At 37.1% G+C, this 9,345-nt stretch overlaps 1 protein-coding gene across 1 annotated transcript in view; it reads left to right on the top strand.

Annotated features, from left to right (window-relative positions):
- Window positions 1-5,637, top strand: part of LOC129220008 (T-complex protein 1 subunit beta-like) — a 49,305-nt gene extending 43,668 nt beyond the window's left edge. Inside the window, exons 7-8 of the mRNA XM_054854336.1 lie at window positions 563-1,015; window positions 5,324-5,637. Coding sequence (XP_054710311.1) covers window positions 563-1,015; window positions 5,324-5,496 — 626 coding nt within the window. The 3' untranslated portion in view covers window positions 5,497-5,637. The remainder of the gene's footprint in view (window positions 1-562; window positions 1,016-5,323) is intronic.
- Window positions 5,638-9,345: the final 3,708 nt, after the last annotated feature.

Raw genomic sequence — 9,345 nt, forward strand, 5'->3', positions numbered from 1 at the left:
AAAAAACAATCATTTATCCCAAAATAGATGCAACATTCTCATTTGCACTAGTTATCTCTAAATTTTAAATTTTCGTACTTACACACCCCTTTGCTCCTAAGTGCTTCAACAATGTGTTCTTTAAAAAAATATTTTGTCAAAAAGAAAAAAAAACTTTGTTTTCTCTCAATTTAGTCATTTTATTTTTATCTCATTTTTAAGACTAGGAAATTGGTTAATTTTCCCCTATTTTTCTTTATTTCTAGTATAATACTGTGCCACTTGTATAAAATTTGATTAACATCACATAATGAAAACTTTTTACTGAAGTACTACTTAAAATAAAGTGGGTTTGTAAACTTTCAACATTTTTATGCAACATTTAATAACATTCATAAATGTAAATTAACAACAGAAAATTAAAATTCTTGAAGCTTTTTAAAAGGTACAAAATCTGTTCCTCCCCTCACCCCCTAAAAAATCATTATTTTTTTTAAACCCTGATTTTTATCATGTAGTTGTATGAATGAGGTTTTTGAATTTTAGAAATTGTTATTGAGTTCTATGTTTTAAAAAAATTTAGGTGGTGAAATTGTATCAGATATAGAGAGATGTGATACTGTCAAGCTTGGAAAGTGTGACTTAATCGAACAAGTGATGATTGGTGAAGATTATCTATTGAAGTTTTCAGGTCTACCTGTTCCAGAATCCTGTACCATTGTGTTGCGGGGTGCCACAGAACAAATATTGAATGAAGCAGAGCGAGCATTGCACGATGTGCTTTGTGTCTTAGTTACCACTGTTTCTGAACGCCTGACGATTCTAGGAGGTGGCTGCTCTGAAATGATTATGGCTAGAGCAATTAATAATCTTGCAGCTCAAACTTCTGGCAAAGAGTCCCTAGCCATGGAGGCTTATGCAAGAGCTTTATTACAAATTCCAACCATTCTTGCTGAAAATGGAGGTTATGACAGTGCCCAGTTAATTTCAGAATTGCGCTCTGCTCACGCAGATGGAAAATCTACTTATGGTTTAAGTGAGTACTATCTTTTTAAGTTTATTATCTTAACAATTTTGAGGCATATTTTTAATGCACGGTCGGAACCGGATTTAGCGAACCGCTATTTTTATTTTAACAGCTGCAAAAAATTTTTTGGAGGTTAATTTGAGTTAGGAAATATTGGATTGTTTTCCATATGTTAAATCCATGTTGTCTAAAGCAAAAAAAGACTTTTCTTTGAATCAGCAATTTTTATGGGTGAGGGGACAACCAACATATTGATTCTGATGCCGAAAGCGATAATGAAACTTCCATTAAAACTTACTTTTTCAAATGCTTTACATGGCCTGGAAACTAAAAACATATCTCATGCAGGAGACTGCAAATGACACAATAATTTTCTTCTCTCCATAAAGTCGAAAGATAACGATTTTGAATCAAGTATCAAGGAATTGTCTAACATTTATTACTCAGTATAGTTTTAAATTTCAAATTAACTAGTGTGTTTTAAGTCGTCAAATGCTGAACAAAAAGTGTATACTTTCTAATTATGGATATTTTTGAACAGTTGCTTATTTGAGTTTAAGATAAGGTAAATGCAATTTAAAAAAAAAAAAATTACACCCTGATATTACGAATAACCCCGATTTAACGTATAAAAGCGTTGGTTAGATGAATTCGTTAAAGCGAGGTCCGAATGTATATAAAATCTCATTAATGCTTGACAATGTTTTGAATTTCCTCAATTTCTTTTTGCCTTAACAATGTGTGCAATTTGGACCTCTTAATTAAAAAAAAACGTTTTTTTTTTAAATCAGAAAAATGCTGCATTGAATGTGAAAAGGATTCATAGCCAAATGTATGTTTCATACTTTGTATTGTAGTCCAGTGCTTGCAAAGTTCAAAAAAATCCTAGCTTAATGTTGAAAGATTCATAACTTTTGATGCTTTCTGTCCTAGAAAATTTTTTTATTTCCTTTTATTTCTTTATTTTTCAATTTACGTGTAAAAAACAATAGTTAAAATCCCAGTCGCAGAAAGTTTTGTACCTGTCTACAACAAGCTTTTAGAACTTCGCAATCTGTCTGCAAAATTTCGGGTGTGGTTTCAATTAAAAAAATTAATAAAAGAGACTTTTTTAAAATAATTATTTAAAAATAGGGCAGGAAGTGCCTCCCCCCTCTCAAAGACGATGGCGCACTGCCCTAAATTCTTTGAAGCACTCTCCTCTCAAGAACGAGACCTCCCCCTCCCCCTCCAAAAAAACTGAGACTAAAATCTTTCTCAAATTACCTCCTCCTAAAAGTTTCAATGGTGCAATCTGATGACCCCCCACCCCCCTGTCCTTGGTGGGCACCTGCTATTGAACAGGGGTCTATCTAGGATTTTTTCAATGTTCATTTTATTTGTGAAAAATCAAATAATTTTGTGGGGGGGGGGGGGGGATTGTAAAACAAAATTTCAAAGTGAGTGTTTTTGTGATATTTTTTCTGTTAATAATAGTAATTTCTGTAAAATAATTGAAATTAAAAAATATAATTCAAGCAGTGGTTGAGCATTTAACTCCTGAAACTCTTAAAACTCTAAGAATTTTGTTTAAAACTTCTAAATTTCGTGATTTCAATAAAAATAAAAGAAGAATTTATTTGTTTACCTTGTAACAAAGCGTACTAAACATCAAAAATTAGAAAAATTCGGTTTTCATAGCGTGAAAAGAGATTGCAACTCTCAAAAGTATAAAAACGGCTCCTAAAAGAATTAATTTTTTAAATATTGTTTTAGAATTGCATTTTAGAAGCCTATGATAAACCGATCATTAATATCTATAAACACAGTTGCAGCAAAACTAAAATTAAACCATCTATTCAGCATTTAAGTTTTTGACTCATAAACAAAAACATAATTTTGTTTTTAAATCTTGAAATGATGGTTTTAATAGACTTTTCATTTATTTGCCTCCATATAAAGCAAAGTTACTGTGCTGGTAAAAAAAATTGCATCACCCTCACATTTTCACAACAATGGGATATGTGAGAAGTTTTAGTTGACCGATTAACGATGAATGTATGTGAAATTCTGCAAAACTTAATATTTAACAGCAGAAATCCGATAATTGTTTACTTTATTTATGGAAATACATGGCCAAAACTGTAACAAGTACAATGTGAAGTGCATCCATGTTGCCAAGTGGACGACGAAAAAGTAAGTAGAGGTTTTAATTGTAACAACTTTCTGTTCAAAAATAAACAAAAGTAACATGGAAATGTTTAAACATCATAAAATATAACCTAACATTTTGTTGGTCCGCCTCTAGCTTTAATGACAGCTTGACATCTACAGGGCATTGAACGGATGAGTGATTGAATGTATTCTTTACTGAGTTCATGGTGCCAGACACAAATTATTGATTCCCGGAGTTTTGCAAGTGATGTTGACTTATGTCTCATCACTTCTACACCCATTCTATTCCAACAATTTTCGATTGGATTTAGATCGGGGGCTGTTTCCGGGCCAAAGCAAACTGCTGACCCCATGCTCATTTTTCCATTTCTGAACCTGCGTGTGAGTTTAGAGGAAAAAAAAATTACTTAACCCCATGTCAATTAAAGTCTAATGGCAGGATAAAGGTTTTTAAATTATTACTTACCAGTTTTGCCCTATGGCACGGAGCAGAATTATCCTGGAAAATGACGTTTGGAACTAAAGTGATCCTGGATAGTAGGAAGCAATTTCTCCTCCAAAACGCCAATATACACCTGACCGTTTACTGTTCCTTGCACAAAATGATGCAAATCAAATACCTGTCCTGCGCTGCATTGGACATTCGTGGACGACCACTGCCCCTCTTTCTTTGTTGGTTGAACGTATTTCGACACACTGCAACTGATAAGTTTAACTAGTTTTTTTTATATATTTAGAAGGATGATGCAATCTTACGCAATAGCTTACATCATGTACCGATGCCAATTTGTGTTATATGATGCAAAAACTGTTAAGTATTTCATAATTACTTATAAATGCTAAAAATATTTGGATTTCACGGGTGATGCAATTTTTCTACCACCACTGTAGGTTGAAAAAAAAGTTAAATTTCGATTCTCATATCGGATGCAATCAAATTGCATTTTTCAAAATGAAAGCACTAAAAGTATAAAAATGGTAAGTGAAAAAGTTTATTAAAATAATTTTAGAATAACCATTTAACAGGTCTGCATATTGAATGTTATTAATATCACTGGCATATTAACCGAAGATTCGGTTTCGTGAAGAAACAAAAGGATGAGTAAAGGTTCAACATCAGATACTAAATGGCGATTAATTTTAAAACTGGTACCTCTATTTGAAGTGATCACATTTCAATGCGCTGATAAATGTTTTTTTTTTTAGTCATTAGCTCATTAGCGGGAAGAAAAAGTTCTTACACTGCATTTTCAGAGAACTTTATAACAACACCACTGCTAACAATATGATAAAACAAACAAGCAAAAGTATTCACTATGTTATTTATCGCTTGCATCACAGGAATCTGCAGACTTTTTTTTTTTTTTTGTACACAGAAATATGCATTATTTTGATTTCAGATTTGCTTTTTCAGTAAACAATTTAAAAAAGATTGTTTTGTTTTATTTTTTGTTTTGGTTTATAAGTGCGGCATGCAGGCTGGCAGGGGAATAAGAACAATCACGTGTGCGATCATGATCATTATCTTTTTGTGTCAGCAGTTCATTATGTCCTACAGTTGCAGACAGCTTTTTTTTTTGCAGACAACTTTTATTTGTTTAGCGCAGACAGAACTGTTCATGATAGGGTGTCGTTGTCCGTGACATCGTTGCAGTGTGGTAGAGTTTGCCACTGGGGTTAAAATAATAACCAAATACTAGTACATTAAATCAAAATCATGCTCTGTCAACAAATAGATTAGATGTTGCTTATGTGACTAACAGTACTACCCAATTCAAATTTCACAAAAAAAAAAAAATGATACAACAAAAAGAATCTTAAACTAATTTCTTGAACAGTGAAATTATGTGTGTTGTTTATAGTTAGAAAGGCAAAACAACGCATTGTGATGAAAGTAACTCAAAGTGATGTTCAATGATTTGAAAAATTTTAAATTAGAAGCTCAGTATTTGACCATTGTCTTTTCTTTATTTTTTTACATTGTTTTGTTTCATATCATTCTGTGCGAATTAATTGTTTACGTTCTTTATAGCAATAAATCATTTTTGTTTTTCATGCATTCAAAAATCTTAAATAATTTGGTCTTCACAAAATTTTTTTCTCCCTCATCAAATGTATTTAAAACAAATTGAACTTATCTGTTTTCTAAATATTATATTACAGATATGAATGAAGGAAAGATTGATGACATGTCAGTTCTAGGAATTGTTGAACCATATAAAGTCAAACATCAAGTCCTCAGTGGAGCAACAGAAGCTGCTGAGATGATTCTCCGTGTGGATGGAATCGTTAAGTGTGCTCCTAGAAGACGCACTCCAGATGATAGATGTTGCTGAGTTCACTTAAGACTTAATCAAATTCTTTTTTTATTCTATGCTTTGAAAAGTCTCATGTAACTGCTAAAAAATTTGCTTTCCATCGGTTGTTTTGCTACATATTTTAAGACATTAAAATAAACATGTCCTTTTCTAATTAAATCAGGAGCAAAAATCTTCTGAATTCTGCCTTCTGTGTTCCGGATCCGGCGAGACTTCCAACTTTCTTGAAAGGACGACACAGTTCTTGATAAAAACACAGGAGCTTTATTTACTCTATGTACAGAAGAAATCGTTAACAACTGCTAAGTTAATCATCAGCAATTAAACAAATATCACTCAACACCGTTAACTCAACGGTTACACACGTATTTACTTCCAAATACGAAAACAACACAGCGAAATGCCTCGCAATACACAGAGCTCTCAGAACAAATTCTCAATTGAAACCAACTTTTTATCCAGCGTACGGCTTATATACACACCGAAAAGAGAGCTCTCAAATATTCCAAACGCTTCTGGAAAATAGTAGACCGTTATCAAATTTTATCAATGAACAAAAAAAGAAATAGGGGAGTCGTATACTTTAGCCATATGTTAAGGGGTTGTATATTCATTACGGGAAACTATTTACAGGTTACGTTACTACAATAATTACTATTTACAGAATTTGTAACATTGCCCCCTTCCTAAGGACTGCACGTCCCGGGCAGTGCAATCCCCAGAAAGGGTGCCAAACTTCTATCACAAATACACACATTAAATAATAACAAATAATGCATAGGAAACACAATAATAACAAGAAATATTACTAAACATTAAAAGCAAAAAAAATTATCTACAACTTTTCTGTTATCAACCATGGTTGTTTACATAATACTCATGAACTTTGGCCATAGTATGGGGCTAACCGATCATAATGTACAACCCTAGGTTTTGCATTAGGTGATTTTTGGATCCTCACTACGACGTCATTTAGTCGGTTAACGACTTTGTAGGGTCCATCCCAATGCGACTGCAATTTGGGTGAAAGACCTTTCCGTCGGATGGGATTCCATAACCAAACCTTGTCTCCTTCGTTGAATTCATGTCCAGTAGACCTTGTGTCGTATCGGGTCTTCATCTTCTCCGCCGCGATGTTGATTCGCTCTCGTCCGAAGTTATGAACGTCTTCCAACCGGGTCTGGAGATCCTGGATGTACTCCTCAGGCGATGAAGGCGCATCCGGAGGACGACCGAAGACGAGATCACAAGGTAGCCGAAGCTCTCGTCCGAAGAGCATCTGAGATGGGGCAAATCCGGTAGTCTCGTGGACAGCACTGCGGTAGGCCAGCAGGAACAAAGGTAGCTTCTTGTCCCAATCCTGTTGATTTCTGGAGACCATAAGTGAGAGATTATTCAGGATTGTGCGGTTAAATCTCTCCACCATGCCGTCCGATTGTGGGTGTAATGGTGTTGTTCTAGTTTTCTCAATTCCGAAAATTTGACATAGGCCCTTAAACACAGCAGAGATGAAATTCCTCCCTTGATCGGAATAAATCTGCAAAGGTGTTCCATATCTCGAGATCCAATGTTGGACTAGAGTCTCTGCTACGGTGGTCGCTTCTTGATCTGGAATGGGATACGCTTCGGGCCATGTGGTAAAATAGTCGATGGAAACAAAAGAATGTATTTGTTCCCATCAGCAGTTCTTGGTAGAGGACCCAGGATGTCGATCCCAATTCGTTCGAAAGGAGCTCCAACGTTGTACAGATGTAGCTTTCCTCTGCTTCTTTTCATCGGTCCTTTACGAGCAGCACAGGTGTCACGTCATCCTTCGCCTTGCTCCAGAGGAAGCGCTCCCGAATTTTATTGAGGGTTTTCAAGACACCAAAATGTCCTCCAGTCGCACTACTATGTATTTCTTTCAGAACATCTGAAATCCTTGATCGGGGAAGTAGTAACTGCCACCTAGATGTTTTGCCGTCGTCAGATTCCCATTTCCGGTGTAGCACGCCGTTCCGTAAATGGAGCGAGTTCCATAAAGCACAGTATCTTTTTGTTGCAGTACTGAAGATGGAAACATCCTGCCAGCTAGGTCGCCGACTGTCACTCTCCATGAACTCCAAAATTGGTTTTATGTCGGGGTATTCAAGTTGATCTTTTCGAACTTGGTCGTCACTCCATGGATCAGGTTCTGATGATGTTGGAGTCACTGTCACCTGATAGGCAGTAGGGCTAGTCGTTCCATACTGTTTCTCGATTCGGGAACAATAATTGCAGTTCTCAGGACAGGGTCTCCTTGATAAAGCGTCTGCATTACCGTGAGACAACCCTTTTTTCGGTGCTTGATCTCCATGTCATATTCCTGGAGCCGCTGTATCCACCTGGCTATCTGACCTGGATTCTTGAAGTTCAAAAGCCAAGTTAACGAGGCATGATCTGTCCGAAGTAGAAATTTTCGGCCGTAGAGGTAATGATGGAAGTGTTCTACAGCTTTCACTATGGCCAGTAACTCCTTTCTGGTGACGCAGTAATTTCGCTCCGACTTTGATAAGCATTTGCTCCAGTAAGCGATGACATGTTCATTGCCGTCAATTTCTTGGGATAAAACAGCTCCGACGCCCTCGTGGCTCGCATCAGCGTCCAGGATGAAGGATTTTTCAGGCTGAGGATAGGCGAGGATAGGCGTTGATATTAAAGCCTCTTTCAGTCGTAGAAATGCATCTTCGCATTCTTTGGACCATTCAAAATTTTGCTTGCTCTCAGTCAGCTTATGCAAAGGTCGTGCAATGTTGGAAAAACCCTTGACAAACTTCCTGTAGTACGTGCAGAGCCCCAGGAAACTTCGCAGCTGATGGATGTTTTCGGGACGACTCCAACTCTTGACTGCAGATAGCTTTTCTGGATCGGTTTGTACACCTTCAGAAGAAATGATGTGACCGAGGTAGTTCACTTCCCGGCGGAACAAATTACATTTGGACGGGCTTAACTTCAGATTGGCTTCCTTAAGCTTTTGCAGCACCTTCCTAAGATTTGCCAGATGTTCTTCGAAACTGCGTCCCACGATGATGATATCGTCTAAATAGACCAGACAGGATTCGTAAGAGAGTCCTCTTAACACTGTCTCCATAAGACGCTCGAACGTAGCTGGTGCATTGCAGAGGCCGAAGGGCATCACTTTAAACTGCCATAAGCCTTGTCCAGTTGTAAACGCTGTCTTCTCTCGGTCATCAGGGTGTATCTCAACCTGCCAATAGCCGCTCTTCAAGTCCAGGGTCGAAAACCACTTGTGTCCGGAAAGAGTGTCTAAGGTGTCGTCTATCCGTAGAAGAGGGTAACTGTCTTTCTTGGTGATTTCATTCAGCCGTCGGTAATCGACACAAAACCTAGTGGAGCCATCTTTCTTTTGGACCAAGACGATGGGAGAGGCCCAAGGACTGGACGAGGGTTCGATGACATCATTCTCCTGCATCTCTTTCAGGAGGTTCTCAACCTCTTCCTTCTTGGCGAACGGTAGTCGTCTTGGATGCTGTTTAATAGGGAGGTGTTCTCCAGTGTAGATCCTATGCTGCGTTAAATTCGTCCGGCCCACATACTCCGATGTAGATGAAAACAGATGCTTGAAGTCGTCCACCAGTTGTTCCGCAGCAGTTCTTTGATCTTTCGATAACGGCGCACTCCCGATTAACTTCGATGTCAAAGACTCAGAAGACACAGTCTCGGGGAAATTGATTCTTCTAATGATGCAGTTTACTGGAGTACAGGTTGCTAACACTTCACCTTTCCGGATATTCCTTGGCCTTTCACTCACGTTGGCGATTCTCACAGGAATTACATCCTTAGAAATGTCCACAAGCGTAGATTCTCCCAGCACTCCTTTTAGGTTAT

Source organism: Uloborus diversus, chromosome 4, assembly GCF_026930045.1.
Source record: "Uloborus diversus isolate 005 chromosome 4, Udiv.v.3.1, whole genome shotgun sequence".
NCBI classification, from domain to species: Eukaryota; Metazoa; Arthropoda; class Arachnida; order Araneae; family Uloboridae; genus Uloborus; species Uloborus diversus.